The 23212-nt window shown below is 42.5% G+C and overlaps 1 protein-coding gene across 1 annotated transcript in view; it reads left to right on the plus strand.

Annotated features, from left to right (window-relative positions):
* SLC6A5 (solute carrier family 6 member 5) overlaps positions 1-23212 on the plus strand; it is a 48005-nt gene that overhangs the window by 14045 nt on the left and 10748 nt on the right. Inside the window, exons 5-12 of the mRNA XM_075566640.1 lie at positions 1991-2135; positions 3344-3476; positions 6781-6915; positions 7676-7779; positions 9633-9757; positions 12089-12201; positions 13095-13226; positions 13790-13889. Of these exons, the coding sequence (XP_075422755.1) occupies positions 1991-2135; positions 3344-3476; positions 6781-6915; positions 7676-7779; positions 9633-9757; positions 12089-12201; positions 13095-13226; positions 13790-13889 (987 nt within the window). The remainder of the gene's footprint in view (positions 1-1990; positions 2136-3343; positions 3477-6780; positions 6916-7675; positions 7780-9632; positions 9758-12088; positions 12202-13094; positions 13227-13789; positions 13890-23212) is intronic.

Genomic DNA, 23212 nt, shown 5'->3' on the forward strand with positions numbered 1-23212 from the left:
TGCCGTCACTAAACAATTATTATGCTGCAGCACAATTAAGTGATTTACCTGCTTGGCATAGAACCACACAGGTGGTTAAATGGGTGTAGATAGAAGCGAATTAGATCCCTGTACAGAATATAGACACATTACTGTGGTACCCAAAAAGAATACACCTAAAGTGGTGTATAACCACCTGGTTATTAAAATTCACTCTAAATGTTTGGGAGAAATGGGAGAAAAAAAAGGGATTAAAAGGATAACCCTCGCTCATGACCCCCTTATGGAGGAATGAGGAATTTCCCCCAGGGTGCATATCAGGAAGGAACAATACTGTATTTGGATTACAAGAGGTATAATTAGGATTAAAGATACCATGTTTCTGGGGAAAATATATGCATTCAAAGAAATGCAAAGGAAATACAATATTCCATCTTCAGAATATTTCAGATATACACAAATCAGGCATTTTATTATTTAAAAAAAAAAAATCACAAGGGAATACACATCCAACCGAATTGGAAGAGATGTGGACAATACAAACACATCAGAAGAGGTTAATTTCAAATATATATATTCTACTCTGAGTTCCCTAGACAAAAAGAAAAAAACTCATACATGACCCAATGGGAAAAAGATATTGGAAGAGAGATTTCTAAGGATGATCGGGCAGAGATATGGGAGGCAGCAGCGAGCTCATCTATCTGCATCATAATGAAAGAAAATAGGTACAAGATTATAATGAGATGGTATTTAACACCAGATAAATTCGTGCATATTTATAAAGGAGCAAGCACTTTGTGCTGGAGAAATTTTGGTTATAGAGGTACATTATACCATATATTTTGGACATGCCCAAAGGCTGTTCCCTTTTGGAGGAAAATTAAGAGAGAGATCACCAAGATGATTGGTGTGGCTATAACAATGGATCCTGTAATAATGATTTGGGGGAAACCTGTGCCTAATGTGTCATATGCCACAAATAAATTAATTACACATCTGTTAACAGCAGCTAGATAGCTATTCAATGGAAGCAAATAAATATACTATCCTATCAGGTCTTTCAAGAAAAAGTGCGTTGTGTACTACAAATGGAAAAACCTACAGCATGTATGAACAACCCCACGGAGAAATTAAAACAAAACCTGGAATCCATGGATAAGAGCCTTTCCAGAAGATATAGCGACTATACAAATTTAAGGATATGAAAAATAAAAAAACATGTTTGTACAGTATATTGGGAAAAAATTGTTCATAAGTTAAAAATCATACTACTGTATAACAAAGAATTATGAAGGTTATTACCACTTGTGTCTCTTGCCTCCCCCATCCCCCCGCTTATATATTAATTATTAGTATTGTTTTATTAATATTATTATTATTCTTTTTTTGTAGTGTATGGTTGATTGGAGTATGTCAGTTTTGTTGTTCCCCACCCACCCTTTCTCTTTTTATTCTGTATCCACCTCTACCTTGAATGTATCTGAAGAAAAAAAAACAAATAAAAACTGTATGAAACAAATAGTAAAATTCACTAAGTTAAATGTAACTTTACAATGTATATTTCAAAGGGAGATAAACACAATTATATGTGTATATAAGTAGTTACGAAGTAGGTAGAATGAGTCCAAGGCGCCCAGATCTCACAAAGGTTCTCATGTGTTCCTCAGTGGTAGCTAGAGTGCTTTTCTATTAGCATGATGTGGTTAATTCAACATAATATACTCTATTGGTGGGGGGTTCGTCTGTTTCCAGTGACTCGCTTTGGAACATTTGGTAGCCGTAAGAATGTGAGATATTAATATTTTCTTATATAATGATTAAACATTATGGGGTTTTTAAAAAAAAACAAAAAACTAAAATACAGCTAACCCATTCACTGCAACACAACGCCAAACATTGAGCGTCAGCACTGCACGGATGCAATAACTCATACCATTGACCTCCAAATGTCTGTAGCCCTGTTACCTAAAGCCCATTTCAGGTCTCATTGGAAGCTTCCTTTCCACAGATAACTGTGTGATTGCCGAACATCCGAAAATTCAAATCAAGAACAACACCTTCTGCATGACTGCCTATCCAAACTTGACGATGGTTAATTACACCAGCCATGAGGGCAACAAGACTTTCGTCAGCGGAAGCGAAGAATATTTCAAGTAAGACACATTTTTGCCACCACCGAGAATAATTTCCCTCCATGATAAAGTCAAAGGACATGATATCCGTATCCCTCGTGCAAAACGAATGGTGCAGCGCGCTTAGTAAAACCATTGCAACAAAGTAGATATTTAGCTCTAGCGCAAAAAGGACAGATAGTGTAAACTACAGTATTCTACAATGAAAATACATCATACATCATACAAACTCTTATGTGTAAATGTACTGAAAACAGAAACTAGACACACACACCATAGAAAATGATTTCGCCTGCGTCCGTGCCAAATGTAATAAACGGTTAAATAGGTGTCCGGCGTTTGACGCGGATTCTTAGTTCGAGGAGCTTACTCCAAGTCAGAGATAGCCGGAGAATTTTGACGCATATTAAATGGAAAAAATGATGCAGAATTTTATGCATCTCACTATATTATGTGCATCTGGTGACCACTACTGTAACCACTCTGACGAAACACAAGCCGACGGACGCTGGGAAATAGTAGTACCAATTAGCTTGATGTGTTGCTGATTAGCAACACATGTTTGGAATGCCTCTCTAAGCGTCAATTTTAGGACACAGAGTTGAATTGCTTCTCTTCATACATAACCTGGTAATGAGTTGATAAAGCTTATACTGGGTGTATAAAAATACTCAACACTTCCAGATGCTCCATATCGGCATCATGGAAGAACCATTTGGCTCCCTGTCAGAATATGGTGATGCAAGGAATAGATGAAGTTATGCTTATGGAGAAACTAACTTCAAAGAGTTTATGAAAAGCCTGGGAACCATGTATCAATAGATGAGGGGTAAACCTCCTTGATTATTCTCTTATATTGTACCAACTCTTCTTGTACCCTTCATGCACAGACTTTAATTATGCTCAGAGTTGACCAAAAAAAAGACTTGTCTCCTCACTTATCTATGTTAAAACTTCTTGGCTCAGATTATTGATGGTTCCTCTTCCTTCCCAAACCCCTGTCACATTTCATTTTTTGTATCCTTATTACCTTGTGCAAAAACTTCAATAAAATGTAAGTTGCAGAGATGAGAAGTTCAGGCATGATGGTTGGGATATTCTCATTTATGAAGGTAACAATCCCTTTTATCTCAATGCCAACTTGGAAAAAACCATTACGCCAAATGTTTTCTGGTGGCTATAGATGCCAATTTTGCCCAGTCATTCTTGTATCCGCTTTTGAATTTCAGGTACAATATGTTGAAGATATCTGAAGGCATTGAGTTTCCTGGAGAAATCAGATGGCCATTGGTTTTGTGTCTACTTCTGGCTTGGGCTATTGTATACGTATCTCTTGCGAAAGGTATCAAGTCATCAGGAAAAGTAAGAGCATCTTCTGACATGACAACAATGGGCAGGGACTCAACAGTAGAAATGTGATCAAGGGCACTAAAAATGTTAGGCTAATAAATAATAAAATACGAACCCTTAAACCTCAAGACAAACATTGTTTTACTTTCCAAATATTAAATAGAGATACAGTATATAGCCTTTTCAGCTAAATCAATTGATGTTGGAGTACCGAATAATAATCACAACATTTAAAAAGCTATAAAACATATCTCAATAGTATGAAAATTGTAGACAATGTGTTACATGCCTCAGATATTTCACTTGTATTAACTACAATACTGTATATTGTATTAAATGGGTGGCAATCAAGCTCAAACATATTGTATTCCTAAAGCAAAGGACGAAGGTATATAATAACAGTCCACTAAAATACCAAAGTAAACAATAACATGTTGCATGTAGTGACAAAGGAGAGTGAGGGATTATGGGGTATGATACCTTTTATTGAACCAACAAGTACCGTAGTTGATATGTTACAAGCTTTCGAACCTCTCGGGGTGCTTCATCGGGTATAATGGGTCCTTCCTGAGAGGTTCAAAAGCTTGTAACATATCAACTACTTGTTGGCACAATAAAAGGTATCACAGCACCTACTCCCTCTCCCTTCTTTGTTACTACATGGAAGAAAGGACCAACATGGCTACCCAGCCTTCTTTGCCTAACTTGTATATAGTAAAGCTATGTGTTAATGTAATAGACATTGCAGGGTACCATAAAGTAGTTGGTATTTTCCTGCCCAAGATCAATCTGTTGCATTGTCTTTTTACCATAATCCGCAAAACAGATCTCTGTTTGGATACAATCTTTACAGAAAGTCGGGAAGTTCATTGTAGACTAAATTTCAAATGACTAACTTTAGTTACTTTAACAATGACCCTTTCAGTGCCAGAAGAGTCAACTGCATTGAACAGCAATTTGTATTGACCAGTAACGAGGCAAACAATGACCAGTCATTCAACAATTGCTGATGTGTCCGATTAATGATGACAGAGCTTTGCACTGAATGAAGAGGAAGGCCATTTTGAGATAATGGGATATCACTGTATTAATAAAACATTTTTTTTTAGGATAATTGTGGATGCATTTGAAAAATGTCTCTGTAGTGAATAGGCTGAGTCATTGAACAAAGTAAAAGTAGTCACAGAAACAGACTGAGGGGTCTTAGAGTCAAAAATAATAATTCGATGGTAGCAAAAGTCGCCATAACGTTTAGTGGCAGAACTACAACTCTGCCCCAAATGCGCTTGATAAACAAATGCAGCAAAACCATGAAATTCATTTGTTGTCACTCCATTTACTTTGTAAATGACCGCCACTGTGCCCAGAGATTGTGAAACCAAACTGCTGGCTGTTCAGTGTGTATTTAAAGAGATTCACTTTCCACATTTTTCAGGTGCTTTCTGGCTGCTTTGGAATGAAGCCATGTTAGTTACTGGAATGTTATTCTACAAAGCATGGTTAGTCTGAAAGGAAAGGCTGTACATATGTATATTCCCCCCCTCCCCCCACAACACAACAACCCAGACTACCCTCTTACACTCCATATAACAAGCCACCCTTCTGCAGCAGAGACCTTATCCCTTAAATATATCAAATAAGAATGTATTTTTAGAAAGCACTAATTCTGCACATCATTGTCCAATTTTACATAATCCGTGCCCCGCAGAATTAATCATGTACATTTTGTTAAGGAAGGGAATGGTAAATAAAGTAACGTGCCCAATGCAGCACAATAAATGTATGCAGTGGTGTGCATAGAATTTAGGGGGGCGAGAACGTTACAGTTTAATTTTGCAGGGACATATAATGAGTCACTTGATATTATATTGGGATTCAAAGTGGAATTTAAAGCCAGTGCAGTCTTCTTGGGGCTGGTCTATTGTCCAGTGTCTCAAGAGCTGGCACTCTAAAGTCTCGAGATAAATCAACAGTGAAGTGCAGTCTGAAACCATAGGGAGTAGTTTGGGGTGGCATTGCTAATTCAAAAGCCCCCTTAAACATCTACCGAGTGCAGCACTAGTACACAAGCTTCAGCAGACAAACTTTATTTGGGACTTTATCTGTATTGATCATGACAGCACAGTTTTTCCATCAGCCAATCATAGACTTCTTGGCAAATAGAAAACTGACACTTTGTGCCAATTCAATGTCACAATGCCCCTTATACACCCAACCCCCCCCCCCCCCCCCTCCACCCTAATGTACTTTGTAAGACCCGGATAGCATCTATGGAAGTCCTTCTCCACACCATAACTTCAAATCTGAAGTAGAACATTTAACCCGGCAGATTCCCTTCACATGACCCGTAAATGGGATGTACAGTAGTATAGGTTTCCATTGGTGTTTCTGTGTCATGTCCAGTAAAACCTGTGCCTTGTGTGATGACTTTGCTTTGTGCACATAGTCGCTGTGAGTTTCTGTGATTGTCGTAATGTCTGTTCTATTCCAGGTGCCCTCGCAGAACCATAACGCAACTTGCGTTCCTCCCTCTGTCCTCAGGGCTTCTCTGTGACGGAGAGGTCAATCCATATATAGAACAGGGTGGGGGGCCTCAAACTAAGTCCTGGAGACATTCTTCAGCCCAGGTGGCTCAATCCGTAGCTGTCATTTTGATTGAGCCACCTGTGCTGACGCAGGGATATCCTTAAAACGTAACCTGTTAGTCGCTCTCGAGGACTGCGTTTGAGCACCGCTGGCATAGACATAGTACTTAAAACCCGCAAAATCTGTCACTTTTGTTTTACCTTCTACTGAATAATTGTTAAGAGTAAAAGTGTGACACAAATTAAATGCCCCGTTATCCATAGAAAAGGATTTGCAACCAGCTTATGGTTGATTAAAAAAAAAAGAAGCCTGCATTAGAATACAAGAATTAGTACACACTGAAAGGTGACACTGTGTGACCATTTGCATGTCATTACCCAGAATCCCTGGCTGCAGTGGAAGCACTGAATGCTAAGAGATCATGGGGAAAGGCAGGGTTGCAGACCTGTCTGAGACATGTGAATGTGCTCACCAGTGGTATTTTTATTTACTGTACACTGATAAATGAACCCACCAGTTTATTCGGCTGGTGGTTCTTTTTAATAGCACAAGCAGAAGAGTACACGTGGCCAGTGCCACGTAATACACCCGGGAGGGAGCCTCCAATCTTTAATGTCTCAGAAATCCATGTCTAATGTCTGTTCTTTGTGATGTTGACCCAGTGTTTGCTTTTCTCTCCTTGGCAGTGTCGCTCAACGGAAACTAACTCTGCTCTGCCTTTCCTCCTTAGGTTGTGTATTTCACTGCCACCTTCCCCTATGTGGTACTCATCATCCTTCTCATCCGAGGAGTTACTCTGCCAGGGGCCGGGGATGGGATCTGGTACTTCATCACACCCAAATGGGAGAAGCTGAAGGATGCCATGGTGGGCTCACTCTTACACTACTAAGCATCCATTATACCAAGGGCCAGGTTTACTAAGCAGTGCTACGTCATAAGGCACCTTACTAGCCACTCAAGTGAGGTGCCTTATAAGTTGGTACCATTTAATGAGTGTGGCGTTTAATATTAATACTAAATAAAGTGCACAGATGTTAAAATGCACTGTTGACCTATGCTTACACTTTGTATGTAATATATCTATATATATATATATATATATAGGAATGCAGCTTGTTACCCGAATTGCATAAAATAGGTGATGGCCCTTTAACCCCTTCCATGCCAAAAGGGGTGATGCAATATAATAACACCCAGAGCAGTGTGTTACTGGCCCCTCTGGCAGTGAAGGGGTTAAATGTGTATCATTAATATTTATTGTAATATTACCTTTAATAGTATTCACATTATTGCTATTAGTTATCAGCAGCTGCTTAATTCCTTCTTGTTGATGCTTTGAAAGCTGCAGTGTGTTGGGCGGCATCAAATAGTCATTCCCTTTGTTGCCTTTCGACCTTAAATAGGGTGAAGGTATCCAGAATCCTTGTAGTATATATTTGCCACCTCGGCCGTGTATAATGCGCCCTCGATACTTCTACAAGTTCCATGGTTCGCAGCAGAATCCATGTGCAAAGTGAACCACAAAAGTGGATCTCAGGTCAACATGATTGGGTCTTCTTTTCATGTTGGTTTGGGGACTAGATGCTTATACGATGAAAGAAATACTCTTTTGTATAATGTTGCAGGTTTGGAAAGATGCTGCTACTCAGATTTTCTTCTCTTTGTCTGCTGCTTGGGGAGGACTTATTACCCTCTCCTCCTACAACAAGTTTCACAATAATCTCTACAGGTTAGTACAGGTGACATTATGAGCTATTAGACTGTGCATTGGACTTGAAAAAAAACCAACATTCATTGCAGTTTGTGATGGATTCAATGAACCAATGTGCCAATGTGTGTAGATGGTGTACATGGAATTGTTGTAGACCTCATATCTTCCTTTTCAACTTCTGAACATCATGTCAAAAACTCATGTGCAACAACACCTATGCATAGTTTTAATGGAATAGAAGGACACCTATGGGCTGACGAGACCAAGCAATCCATGTATACTTGTCAATAAAGTCATTGACAAGTATCACCACCTCTTCAGTCTTCCCCCAACCAACAATTTCCACAATGGCATCAACAAATGTATGTGGTCATATGTAGATTCTACTGCCGGATGAGCTACGAGACAGTATCAAGTTCCAGTGATTGTTTTGGATCCAAGAGATATTGGATTCCCTACAGATGGTAAAACCTTTTAATGCACCAATATGAGAGTTCTTCATACAAATCCATTGTCCACAAATATAGAACATTAATATTATGTACATGTGCTGTACATGTTTGTTGCAATAACTTTTACAACCATGTAAGATACTACTTTTCTTTGAACAAAAAGTCACACATTTCCACTTTATCTGCTCATGACATTGCTATATTTTAGCATATAGAAATTCTTTTGTTCTTCAAACTTTGAACACTAGATTGATTTAGGATGCAACAGCGCATACAAATTCCTCCCAACAAAAGCAACTATCACAAATCATTTATTTTGCCATTAAACGAGCTTTTATAAGACAGAACACAAATCAAATAAAATAAGCTTTATTGGCATGACGAACGAACATTTAAAGCTGCAGTTCAAGCTCTCGTTTTTTTTAGGTTTTTTTTTTCTTACTTCAATAGTTTCATGTGGGCAATCTGTACTTACCTAAAGAACTGCATAGCTGCCAGTCAATTCGTTCTCCGTCTATTGATCGGCAAAGTTTGGCGACATCTTTAGATCTGGGGAATGTAAATGGTTGCTATAGGAACAAACATGCTTGTTAAAATAGAATACAAGAAAATTGGCCTTTCAAAGTTGTTGTTTTTTTAAAACAGAAAATGCTTAAAGTATTTTTTCTTACTACAGAACTGATTTATTAAAAAAACCACAGATGCAGGATATTGACTGAACTGCAGCTTTAAGTATTGCTAAAGCATGAATAACAGCGGGTAGGGTATAATGGTTACACAGTACATGAATAACAGGGGGTAGGGTATAATGGTTACACAGTACATGAATAACAGGGGGTAGGGTATAATGGTTACATAGTACCTGGGTAACCGTTACACACAGGGATGTGGGGGTTAGTGGACGTCTCTCAGCCTGTGACAGGTGCTGATATAGTGTGCAGCCAGTTCTGCTGTGGTGTCATCTTCTACCAGGAGGATCGCTATTTTTTGGTTCTCTTCTATATTATTAAAGTTCTGGTTAAGAGCAGTGAGTTTCTCCAGGTGGGCACTCCTCACTTCAGAGTATTGTGTGCAACGCAGCAGGAAGTGAGTTTCATCTTCTATCTCTCCTAGCTCATATCGCTGGGACAGTCTCATCTCCGTGGGCTTCCAGTTCTGTCTGTGTCTGCCTGTTTCTATTTCCAGGCTGTGGTCACTCATTCTGTACTGGCCCAAGGTCTGTCTCTGCTTTGAGTCTTTTACCTTCAGTAGGTAGGGTGCCAGAGTGTATGAGCACACTACATACAAATAAGTAGTCAGACAAACAGACGTTCTTAATGATTGGGTCAGGACTATATGAGGTGCCTCTTTGTTTGTATATCATGAACTGTACGTATGTAGAATGAACACTATACTCCTATATTTCTTTCATTCCCACAGGGACACACTTATTGTGACATGTACCAATAGTGCTACGAGTATCTTCGCGGGATTTGTCATCTTTTCCGTCATAGGCTTCATGGCAAATGAACGCAAAGTACACATTGAAAAAGTTGCAGATCAAGGTACAATAACTATTCATCTTTAATATGTTAGGTGGCTGAGAACATTATATATATCTCACAACCTAGAACCAATATATTGGTCTATTTTTTGGTGACCATATGATGAACTTAAGAGTGTCTTGCAAAACTTTTTCTCCACTTTATAGAGTGATCTGGAACACATGAGAGTCAATTAAAGAATATGGCCAAAAAAATCGCTGAGCCCTCCTGAGAAGGAAAACAATCAGATGCTACCCTTAGTAACTTCCTCTAGAACAGGGGTGCTCAACTCAAGTCCTCAAGACCCCCCAACTGGTCAGGTTTTCAGGATATCCCTGCTTCAACTCAGGTGGCTCAATCAGTGGCTCGGTGGAAGACTGTTGGGGGGTCTTGGGGACTGGAGTTGAGCACCAATGCTCTGGAACACCAGGGTTATATGGATCTCATGTTTTAAACCACTATTGTATGCCATTATTTCCTCTCAACAGCTTTACTCAATGCATTTCCTGCTAGTGAATGGAGCTCCCTCTGGTGATGAAAGGTCAGAACTGCATCTGGTAGATTAGCCTATTATATTGCCCAGTGTTGGGGAAAAGTCGCAAAGTCATTCATTCCTCATTCCTAATTTGTACAAGCAAATATTCGGAAATGATCAATTATTCCAACATGTCAAAAATAGCAGGGAAAAAAATCCAAATGACATTGATTAGAGACTATTTAAAAATTCATAAAAATAGAAAAAAATATTTGGAAAAAGAAATAACTCAAACCAGCGTTATCACTGCTAAAAAAAAAAAAAAATCCCCCAAAAACAGATATCATTTTTTTATGTATCTATGTAGTTGTTGGTGCTGATAGACTTTTGTCCTGAAGAATGCTCGTATGTAAATTGCCGTCTTGGACGCACAGTTCTAATAATTGCATGCGTGCGCTAGAGATGGGACTCCAGTCCTCAAACACCCCCTCCCACCCCCCAATACCCAAACAGATCAGGTTTTAAGGATATCCCAGCTTTGGAACAGGTGGGTCAATCAGTGGCTCAGTCGAAGATTGAGCCACCTGTGCTGAATCGGAGATATCCTTAAAACCTGGCCTGTCTGGGGGGGTCTTGAGGACTGGAGTTGAGCACCCCTGTGCTATAAAAACACCAGTGCTCTTGCTGATCCCAGAGCAAACAAAATACCTCCTGTTGTAAACTTCTTTGATGTTATTATTTGTCAGCTGAAGAGATGTCCTTTTGAAGAGGCACAATTAAAAAGAACACGTGTTCTGCTGGGAACTAGGTAAAGAGCTCCCTCTATTGGTGACACTCAGGGTTGACACCTTCAACTGATGGCCGACCCGGAGAAGTTTTTTTTTATTCCCTTACTTGGCGGTGGGCGGCGGCGGCGGCTCCCAGGCATCCTGCTGCAATTCCCCCTCCAACTGCAGTGAACATGGCAGCGCGGCGTCAAATGATGCCGCGTTGCCACGGCAATGGGACAATACTTGACGTCACCACGTTGCCAAGGTAACGTGATGCTGTGTAGCGTCATGACGTCACGTAGACGACGCGCCGCCACCCGGAGATTGGCGGGCTAAACCCGGAGGTAAGTACCCAAAACTTGGAGTCTCCGGGTTAAACCGGGAGAGGTGGCAACCCTGGGGACACTTAAGGTAGCAACTGCACATGCACAGCAGATCAGAGGCCCCTGAAGCAGGAAAATGAACTATATACATCTAAAACGTGTGTATAGTTTGTGTCTTCTGTCTATTAAAGTGGTAATCCAAGCGCACGTTTTTTTTGTCAATTAATTTTTTTTTTTTACCATAGGAATGAAGCAGGGGGTCTTCAGAGCTGAACCCCATCAATTTCAGCTCTGGGGACCCCCTGCTTCCAGAGATACCTACCTCTGTAGGCAGTGCCGGTATCCGCTCCGCTTGCACTAGTAGGGTTCACGTAAGTACGGGGTTTCTTAGCTTCCGCACCCTGCGGGCCAATAGGAAGCCGTGATGTCATCAGGTGCGGCTTCCTTTTGGCCCACGTGACGCGGGAGCTTGAAACTTTGCCGAGATACCGGCATCCCCTTTGGAGGTCTGTATCTCGGGAATCAGAGGGTCCACGAAGCTGAAATTAACGGGGTTCAGCTCCAGAGACCCCTACTTCCATCCTGTGTTAATAAATAAATAAAAACCGTCTCGGATTGGTCCTTTTAACCCTTCAGAGAAGCCAGTAACACCAGCCAGTAATTACTTGGCAACCAGTTGTACCAGTCAGGCAGAGGCAGGGTTGAAGGTTCCATTTTATTTCCAGGTCGTCCAACCTGTATGGTAACACGGGTGTCCAATCATCACTTTACGCTTGTTTTTCAGGTCCCGGCATTGCTTTTGTGGTCTACCCCGAAGCTTTGACCAGACTTCCTCTTTCTCCTTTCTGGTCCATCATTTTCTTTCTGATGCTTCTAACACTTGGACTAGACACAATGGTAAACGGGTTATTTCTCATAGCTATTGTTGCCAAGAACTAGAGGCGCGCGAACCTTACGAATAATGTCTCCGACCTCGGGCCACAAGAGAAGCCGCGGCTGAGTCAGAGTTCGCCAGCGATTCGCTGAGCATTGAGTCAATGTGCACAGCAATTTCATTTAATATGCTAATTGCTAGATTCATTTAGTGATGAGACTATTAACAGGACACACGCGCCATGTTTCGCTCATTTGGCGACGTTATATGCCGTGGGACGCTTGTCTTCCTCCTTGTGCTTTGGGTTCCACAACTAGGATGGCGAACTAATGGCAGTGATTCATTATGCCTGTACATCCTATGTACTGCACTGTGCATACTGCCATTACTAGCCTTATATAATTAAAGCCTGTGCCTCGGCTGTGACTGTTTGATATATGTAACTGCTGATAATTTGAGCATTAAGTGCAGTTTGGCTGGCTTTTACGGCTGCCTCTTACTTGACAGTAAGAACCAGTGCAAATTTCAGTTTTAACAAGTTCATTAGCTTGGACTTTATTTATAATGCCTTCATTTTAATCACCATTCTGGGATAGGATCTGAAACTCTGCAATCACTACTCCTATTTAGCATTATTTGCTACAGTAGAAAATCTTCTGCATATTATCACCTAGAGAATGCAGACGTGCTACTAGTAAATAATGCAGCACTTTAACTACAAGTGACTACATTTGCTACTCAACTTTTCAACATCTTGTATTGTATTGTAGTATACAACCTATAAAGACAAAGAGGGGAAATGTAAAGTGCAATGCACAATGTTACGGTGCCAGAGTGGCAGAGCTGTTTAAGGGGCTTCTTCAAAGCTCCACGTGATATTGACCTGTTGCTCTGTATGACTTTTCAACATCCTCAGTTTGCCACGATTGAAACAATAGTGACGTCTGTCTCTGATGAGTTTCCAAAGTACCTGCGCACGCACAAGCCACTGTTTACCCTTGTGTGCTGTATTTCCTTTTTCATTATGGGATTTCCAATGATTACCCAGGTAAGTAGGAGCTGCATGTTACCTATTATGTTGTTATTATCATTATTATTATTATATATTATTATTTTATTATTATTATATATTATATGATATTATTATGCTGTTATTTTATTATTATTATATTATTATTATTATGTTGTTATTGTTATTATTATATATTTTATATTATTATTATTATTATGTTATTATTATGTTACCTATCTTGGTATCATCTCCATATTGTTCCAGCAACGTTTTTGACCACCAACAAGCACTTAGTCTTTCAAACTGTTCTACGGGTGATTTATTTAATGTTTGCTACTTAGTTTCATAATAAAGCAGCTCTAAGTTTTGACCTGGAGTCAGCAAAGCATAAGGCCATATACAGTAGGTCGCAATCTCACCAACTGGCCCATTAGAAAGGAACCTACGCCAAAGCGTGTTTGGTGACCTGTGACCTGCCTGAGACAGGTGAATGTGCTCACAAGTGGTATTAATCTGAATAGTTAACCTTTTCTCAAGAAGTGTTTGATACGCAATAAAACATTGTTCTGTTTTCTTACTAACTACTCTGTCTCCATCAGGGTGGAATTTACATGTTGCAGCTGGTGGACAACTATGCTGCTTCTTATTCCCTTGTTATCATTGCAATTTTCGAGCTGGTTGGGATTTCATATTTGTATGGTAAGCAATCAAGTCTGCCCTAAGTCTTAATACTGAGAGTCTGTTAAGGCAACATGCACGTTGGGCTACAAACGATCTTCTTATTGGCTTCCTCTTCTCATTACTCTTCTTTTCTGGTCCACACAAGGAAAGACGCAGTGTTAGGAAGTAGAAGGTATTTGCCATCAGTTGAGTGTTTTCTGATAGAAGATATTTAGAATAACTTTTTGACTCGGCACAATACGTTGGTATATAACCACCGCTAGCGCTTAAAGCACCAGTACAAAATAGGCAGTAATAGTTTGGGCAACATTAATTGTGGAAACATGGAGTCCCAGTTTAATGGAAGCAACACAATCCTCTTAAAAAGGCCTCAATGGATAAAATCAGACCAATGAGGTCACACGGTTATTGTAAACCAAGGAACGTGCATAATACCGATGTGGCACCAGCCCTCAGCCACTAGAGGGCACTCACAAAACATCCTATTTGTAGGAAAGGCTGAGATTGTATAATTGTATTTCACAGTGCGAATATGTATAATTGGTTTCTTTGAAACCCCGGTGAGTTCCAGCGTGAAATTCCTGCCTTTGTGTTAGTCTAGTGACAGTTCTGCATACTGGTAATTGAACAAGAAGTTGCAGAGCAATAGATACTGCTGCTATACTTCCTCTGCGCATGCTCAGAACAATCCCCAGGTATTTCTGCATTCATGATTTGCCAATGCCATGTCATGATTACACCTGGCAGTGGCTTATAGTATTTTACCCTGGAGAATTAAATTATGTAGACAAGGCACACTGTTTAACGCAGATAATAATATAAAGGGGATAACACTCCAGACATCTGATATAAAAGTACTCACCCATAAAATGTCCCCTGAGCACATTGCTCTCTTTCTTTCAGCCTTTAAAGATTTTAATCCCCTTAAGAAAGAGTACTAATGTTACATTGGAAACAATTATTCCGGGAGGGTTTCTATCAATGGAACATGTAGCTTTCAGCAAAAAGGAAGAGGTTATTCCCTTCGCTTGCTACAGGGGCCAGTAACAAATTGCTCCTAAATGCACTGCTGGGAATCTGGCAGTGAAGGGGTTAAAAGATGCACAATCTATTCTGCCCTCCGCTGCGCAAGGGACACATTCCAAATCTATCCGGCACGAAAGAGGTAAAGATTGTTCCTTGATTCTAATACAGACATCATGCAGTCTGATGCTCGCTCCCATCTGGAAGCCTTTCTAAGTATGGTAAATAACAGTTTGCATCTTAAATAGCAGCTATTTTAGTTTAACGAGCTACACTTGTGTTAAAGACTGCATGATTCCCTGTTTAGTGTTCCCACAAGGTGCATGAACAAGCATCGCAGCACACGCGTGTTAGCAGCACAGGGAAGGGTCAGGCCGTTTTCCCAGGACATTCTACAAAGAGCTTATTTCTAAACCTGAAGGTTAAAGTTGCATTACGTATTTGCAGAGAAAAACCTCAGCTCCCCCTATCACTTTACATGCCTGTAACACATGGAATGTAAGTTCTTCGGGGCAGGGACTCCTTTCCCTAAATTTTACCTTTATGTCCGTAGCACTTATTCCTATGATGTCTCCTATTATTATGTCACGTGTGTTACTGATGTAAAGCGCTTTGTATATGGATGGTGCTATATAAATGTAGTACTGCAGTCATCATCTGACCACCAAAACCCCAGTCTCTGAGATCCAGTCTCACGCCAGGGGACAGATTATCACTTGGGAACTTGGTTAACACCCAGATAGGGTCAGCAGGGTCAGAACTAGTGGCTATCGTGCTAACAGAAGCACTGGGGACAGAAACAGCAGTGTCCTGAACAGGGTTGACATGGGCCGAAACAATGGAACTAGGGGCCAAGGGTCGAGGCCTAGGATGGTCCTGGACATAGCGTACTGGGTTAGGCTTACCCTTACTCCCATATGATGGTGTCGGGCTATGTGCAGGGGCTATTGACAGGGCATGAGCAACGGGGCCGGTGAACTGGGCCTATCAACGTCCATGACCAGTCCAGTAAGCGTACCTTTGGGTTGGCCACGACCCCTAGGGGATGGTACGGGGGCAGTGTTGAATGATCTACGGGTCCGATGACCTCTTCCACGGAGCGGGGTCTGTGGTGGGGCAGGGATGTACTTTCTGGCACTCACCCCAGGCAGTCCTGATTCTGGTGCTGCAGCCGCCATCTTGACGATGTCATCAGATAAAGCCATCCTCGCGAGCAGTCGACTCACCCTCCATACATACCGACACCGGTTCCAGTCCTGGAACCATCGGGTCTTGGACCACGGGCGTCGTCTCAGCCACAGGAACGCTGGGGCATGGTGAAACAGATATCGAGGCCCACGGGCCCACAGATGGCCCGGCGAGATACAGGTTGCCGCGAGCCACATCCCGCGACAGTAGGCCGACAGGGGCACAGGTATAGGACAGACCGCAGGGGTCGCATCAGCTGGTGCAGAGGCCCGGTCAATCGGTTGAAATACAGCGGAGGGTGGTACAAGGCTGGCAGGCCACATGTGCAGGGCCCGGCAGTGCTGGCACCGCGCGGTAAGGCTGGCGTCACCCCCTGGAAGCCGACAGTTGTGACACACACACCGCAAGTGGTGCTGACCATAGATGGTGACCACCAGGTAGCCTCCTGGCAAATAATAATTGGTCATCTCTAGCTCCGACATGGTTTTGAAAGAGGTAGATGAGTTGGAATGGCAGCTAAGCAAGGCAGCTCTTCTCTCTCTCACAGCTCCGCAGAACTAAAGTCCAGCAGGTTGTGATGAACTCCTCCCATAGCAGAGACAGAGTCCTGGATTGGTTCTTGGTGTATTGCCCCTCCCCCAGGTGAAACACAGAGTAGGACTGGGCGGACCAAGGAGTGACCAGGCTCTGGCTCAGCCAGTCACAGCGATGGGCGGTGTCAGCTTTTGCCGCCGAACAGGATGCAACTGTTTTGCAAAACGTGCAGCTGGCTTTTGCAAAACCCATGCGGTCCTGTGTTTTCGGCAGGAACGCCATCTTGGTTGCGCAGTACACGTGGTAGACTCCATTTTGGAGTACACTGCTGAGTCAACTGGGATAAAGGTACACAGGGGTCCCTGGTGACGCATCAGGGGCCCATTTCTCACATTGTAGTACAGAACAGTCCATAGCAATAAAGTTGCACAGGGTCCCCCAGCTCCAACTGAAAGGGGCCCATCCCTATCTTGAACAAGATGTGAGGTTCATGCTCCCTGGATGCTTTCCAACAGGGTGCACCCCCATGAGCACATTCCAAGGTACCCAGAGTCCCCAGCAACAACTGAAAGGAGTCCTGGCCCCAGTATTTGCTTGGTTAGCAGCTTAAAGGGTACATGCTCCCTGGATTTCCCGTCAGGGTGCGCCCCAACCACTGGTCTGTTTGAGATGAAGGGTACACGCTCCCTGGTATCATACCCTCAGGTTTGCCCCAACTAGCACAGTTCATTGTGCACATGTACACAGGGTTTCCAGCTACAACTGAAAGGGCCCGTCCCTGTCTTGAACTTGATGAAGGGTCTTCACGCTCCCTGGTAACATGCCGTCAGGGTACGCCCCAACACAGTCTTTCCTTCGGTAAGGGTCTAGGCAACCCCCTTCCTGGTGTCGCCTCAGAGAGTGGTTACTCCCTTCCTTAACGCGGATGGGTGCCCAGGGTCCCTGGTAGAGCATCAGGGACCTGGCCCGGCCTCTTTTTGCTGTCAGCTGCACTGTCCTTAAAAGCCTGCCCTGTTACTGCATCTCAGCAGCACCTCCAATTGTAGCACAGCTCCCACAACCCCCTCCCCGGGAGATCTTGCCTAGGCTACAGGTCCTTGTGGTGCTGGTTACCTGTGATGGTCCGGGAGTGATTAGTTTCCGCGATGTTGTGGGGAACAGGACAGGCTTTAGGTGATCCTCAGGTTTGTTTCATTGGGGACAGCGCCTCCAGTCACAGTAGGCTCTACAGAGTGCTGCAGGCAGTTCCTATCATGACAGTCTTTTCTCCTATACTTCTATCCAATAGACTGTGATTTAGCCAGAAGTATATAAAAAGGATATTTATTTGGGGCAGCCACTGCAGGTGGTATTACAGCGTTTGCATCCTTGTGGAGAATGGGTTCCAGACTCCTGGATGGTGCAGGCCAGCAGATAATTTTCAGGGCTTGTGCTATGCACAGATCTTGAGCTCCTCAGCCCCAGAAGGGAAGGACTCCAACTCAGACTGACCATATCATTTGGAATGCGTCCTCCCTAATGCAAATAGGGGAGGGCACAGGGTCAGCACCATGATTGACTGCAACACAGACCCAGTGTCGCCTCCTCTTCTGCCACTCAGGGAGGCTGCGTGATGGGTGGGGGGATGGGGGGAGTAAACCACACAGGGTAGCCTGTCACTGTCTATAGCTATCAGAACTTACAAGACAGGAAGGCAGAAAGATAGTCTGGACCAGCCATGGCTATACCAATAGTCTGAAAGCTGCTTGTGCAGCCTGAGGCACAGGGAGATAAAGTGACTTGCCCAAGGTCACAGGGAGCCGACACCGGGTATTGAACCAGGTTCCCCTGCTTCAAACTCTCAATGCCAGTCAGTCTTTACTCACTGAGCCACTCCCTCTCCCTTTTATTTATATATATATATATATAAAGAAAATTCAGTTGTCATCCTAACATACATGTCACAATAGATTACTGCAAGTCAAAAATAAATCAAATAGAATATTAATTATAAATAAAGAGAAGGATATTCGCAAACAACAAAAGTCTTATCAAATATCAACGAGCAGGTAAAAAGGAACCATAGTACAAATTATTTTTATGTCCCCTAGGGGTAACTATATCAAGGGTATAAATCCAAAAGTATTCTCGTTGCAATAATTTATTGTCCCTGTCACTGCCCCGTGGAAGTAACTATTGTTCCTGTCCCGTGGAACATACTATTGTCCCTGTTCCTGCCCCGCGAAACTGGTGGAACATACTATTGTCTCTGTTCCTGCCCAGCAAAACTGGTGGAACATACTATTGTCCCTGCCCCGTGTAACATACTATTGTCTCTGTTCCTGCCCAGCAAAACTGGTGGAACATACTATTGTCCCTGTCCCTGCCTAGCAAAACTGTTGGAACATACTATTGTCTCTGTTCCTGCCCAGCAAAACTGGTGGAACATACTATTGTCTCTGTTCCTGCCCAGCAAAACTGGTGGAACATACTATTGTCTCTGTTCCTGCCTAGCAAAACTGTTGGAACATACTATTGTCTCTGTTCCTGCCTAGCAAAACTGGTAGAACATATTATTGTCCCTGCCCCGTGTAACATACTATTGTCCCTATCCCTGCCCTGCGAAACTGGTGGAACATACTATTGTTCCTGTCCCGTGGAACATACTATTGCCCCTATCCCCAACCCGTGCACAGAGCTGAAGCATTGTGCTGATGCAATTTACAACGTTGGATCAACGTGGTTAGTTCAACCTTCTGTAGTGGCATTAGATTTATATTCAGAGAAGCATCTCTTAAGTGTCCTAGTGCCCTTACTGATATAAAGCAAACCCCGAGGGCTCTTAAATTAAGGGCTTAAATGACACGGGTACTATCACAGGTGATACGAGCACGTATATATCAAATTTCTCACCAGTATGTGGGTGGGAGAATGTTACAGTTACTGCAACGAGAATACTTTATGCCCTTGGAACGGTCACCCCACGGGAACGTAACTATAATTTATACTATGGTTCCTTTTTACCTGCTCGTTGATACTTGATGAGACTTTGTAATTTAGGTGTATCCATCTCTTTATTTATAATTATAATTCTATTTTTACTTTATTTCTGACTTTGCAGTAATCTATTACTACATTTATGTTACGATGACAACTTAATTATATATACTGTATACATAATTAAGTTGTCATCGTATAAGATATAAATACATGTGTGTGTGAACACTGTATATATATATATATATTTGTGATTGCACATTGAGTGCTAATATATTAATCTGTGCCCCTTTAGGGTACAAATAAATACAGGGACAGCAAATGCTTTTATTGGGAAATGCTTGTTTTGAATTTATTGTAATATATATATATATATATATATATATATATATATATATATACACACACACATACACATACATACACATACACACACACATACACATGTATTTATATCTTTGGTTATTATATACAGTGTGTTTTATTTTTATTCTCTGTCTATATTGCGTCCCGTTACAACGTTGCTGCCTGGTCCTTCAGCCATAATGACTGGTCTCATACGTATTACTATGGGTAGTTACAGTTTATTGTGATTATATGTACTGTTCATTGTTTATACTGTTGGATACGTTCTGATTCCAGCACATGCTGCTTTGCCTTTCATTCTCAGCCGTGGTCTAGGCGCTTGTAGTGTAATTTGGTTACCTAGCAACGGGCCCTACGTAGAGGGTGAGATGGTTAGATGATCACTAATAACGCCAGTTTCTGCCTTGTGCCACCCACGACTTCCAGTTGTGAAGTCACATGTCCTTCTGTACATCGGACGCCTTCAATAATAGTTAGGGTGACCAGATGTCCTGGTTTAGCCGGACAGAGCCGTTTTTTAGGGCTCTGTCCCGGTTTTTGGATCCCCTTGGTGAACGCCGACTGTGCATGCAGCGCGAAGAGCGTTTGCCGACAGTGCTTTTCCGGCTGCTGGTGGCATGCGCGTACGGCAAGCCTTGATCGCACATGTGCTTTAGCAACCGGCAAATACCGATCGCACATGCACGGTCGGGAAGCGCTCTCACGTATACGCAGTTAGCGCTCGCCGTTCGCAAGCGTGACATTTGTCCTAGTTTTGGGCAAATATGGTCACCCTAATGATTGGAAGTGCACAAATAGATTTTTTCCTACTCAGATTTTACACCCTGATGAAGGATACTTGGACCGAAATATTGTTTTTTGTACATTAATAAAAAATTATTTAGAGTGCACGACTTGACTTGTATGGTGTCTGTTGGTTTTTAGGCCATTTTGAACTATTTCCTACCGATTGGTTGCACCTTTCATTATTTTTACAATTATTTTTGTATATGATACTTACTTCTTTATATTTTTAGTCTGGTCTAACTTTGTTCTTTAGAATTACCAAGACATATTTCATTCATTAAGGCCCAGATACACAAAAGGGTGCTACGCTCATTCATACAGTATGAATGGGTGTAAAGGCGAGCTAATACTTAGCACCCTTTTGTGTATCTGGGCTGAAGACTAAGGCCTCTTCAACATGCCCTGAAGTGGCTTCCCTCTGCTGGAGAAGGTCTTTGTCCCATTCATTTAAATGGTGCTGATCTCTCCTCCATCGTTGGGAAGCATGAATAAGACCTTGTCCACAGTGATCGCTATGCCGTGCGCGGCGCAAACAAAAGACGGCCCTCTGTGGGGGCCGGCCATAGTCTGCGTGTGCACGCGCATGCACAAAGCGTGATGACGCAACTACATTTTCAAAAAGACAAGAAATGTGTATTTTGGCGCGGTGGCCGAGCGATGGCCACGTCAGCCAATGAGGGCGAACCTGCCGCGTGATGTCATGGCCGTACCCGCGCCATTGCCCCCACCATGCCTCCCCGTCTCGAGCAATCAGAAGTCCAGAAATTGCTCGGGCGAAGGGCACGCAGCCATGCGCTCTGACGCGCGCGCCCACTCTGGCCTTAGCCTAAGGGTCTTTGTCAGTTTCACAAGGTAGAAGCTGTGGGAAATTTGCCATTGAATTGCTGACATCACTAACAGCAATGGGGTTTCAAGTGATATGCCACAGTGTTACAGAGGATGCCACCGCTGGAATGCGTATTAAATTCCTATCCTTTGCTAAGTCAGGCGTGGAAAGGGAGATGAACAGGACTCAGGACTGCAAGCTGCTGAGATGCAGTCTAAGGTTTTACCACCAGGTGGAACTGTTACGTTCTTCCACCTTTTTTTGACATGTAAACTAATTCATGCTTGTTTACTAGTAGTGAATACTAAGGACTATTTTATATTTCAAACACTGAAAGGGGCACATACATATCACTAGGCCATTTGTAGACCGTGTACATACAGACATACCCCAGTTTAAGGACACTCACTTTAAGTACACTCACGAGTAAGGACATATCACCCAATAGGCAAACAGCAGCTCACGCATGCGCCTGTCATCACGTCCCGAACAGCAATACCGGCTCCCTACCTGTACCGAAGCTGTGCGCAAGCGGGGAGACTATAGAGCTGGTTACAAATGCGTTATTTACATCAGTTATGCACGTATATGACGATTGCCGTACAGTACATGCATCAATAAGTGGAAAAAAGGTGGTGCTTCACTTTAAGTACATTTTCGCTTTACATACATGCTCCAGTCCCATTGCGTACGTTAATGCGGGGGATGCCTGTAATCATCACACACATTTAACAACCCGTAACATCTAAAAGTTGGTTGATCGGGTTCGATCGACCCGCACCTTGCCTTTTGTAGCCTTCTACGCTTTCAGAGAATGCTATATTGGTCCCGTCCGAGAGGATTAGCATTTTTAGGAGGATCTTTGATCTGACCCACTAAGGACTATTTTAAGTATTACAGTCAAGCTAAGAAGGTTGCCCACAGACAATTGTCACGTTTTCACCTACATACCAACCAAGACCTAATTGTGTCCTCTTTGCAACTTGCGTACAATGCGCAACCAGAATAATACTCTCTCGCACAATCACATTGTTACAACTGCATGTTAGCTCTATGTTTGTGTCGTCTCTGGCAGGGAAGGTTTTGTTTTTTTACACTTGGTACTACTTCGAGTCAAGCCTCATGGTACAGAACTGATTAGAACAGTGGTTTCCAACTTTTGTTTGGTTAAGGAACCCTAAGTCAAATTCAGAGGAACCCCCAACCCTTTCTAATAGCAACTCTGTGATCAGATGCATTGTAAGGAACCCCAACCTTCTCTAATAGCGCGTCTGAGATCAGATGCATTGTAAGGAACTCCCACCCTCTCTAATAGCGCGTCTGAGATCAGATGCATTGTAAGGAACCCCAATCCTCTCTAATAGCGCGTCTGAGATCAGATGCATTGTAAGGAACCCCAACCTTCTCTAATAGCGCGTCTGAGATCAGATGCATTGTAAGGAACCCCAACCCTCTCTAATAGCTCGTCTGAGATCAGATGCATTGTAAGGAACCCCAACCCTCTCTAATAGCGCGCCCGAGATCAGATGCATTGTAAGGAACCCCAACCCTCTCTAATAGCGTAAGGAAAAGAACAGTAGCGCTAAACACTAACCTATTAATATTAAATTACAAAAATAGTGTAAATACAACAAATATATAT

This window comes from Ascaphus truei, chromosome 12 (assembly GCF_040206685.1).
Source record: "Ascaphus truei isolate aAscTru1 chromosome 12, aAscTru1.hap1, whole genome shotgun sequence".
Taxonomy (NCBI): domain Eukaryota; kingdom Metazoa; phylum Chordata; class Amphibia; order Anura; family Ascaphidae; genus Ascaphus; species Ascaphus truei.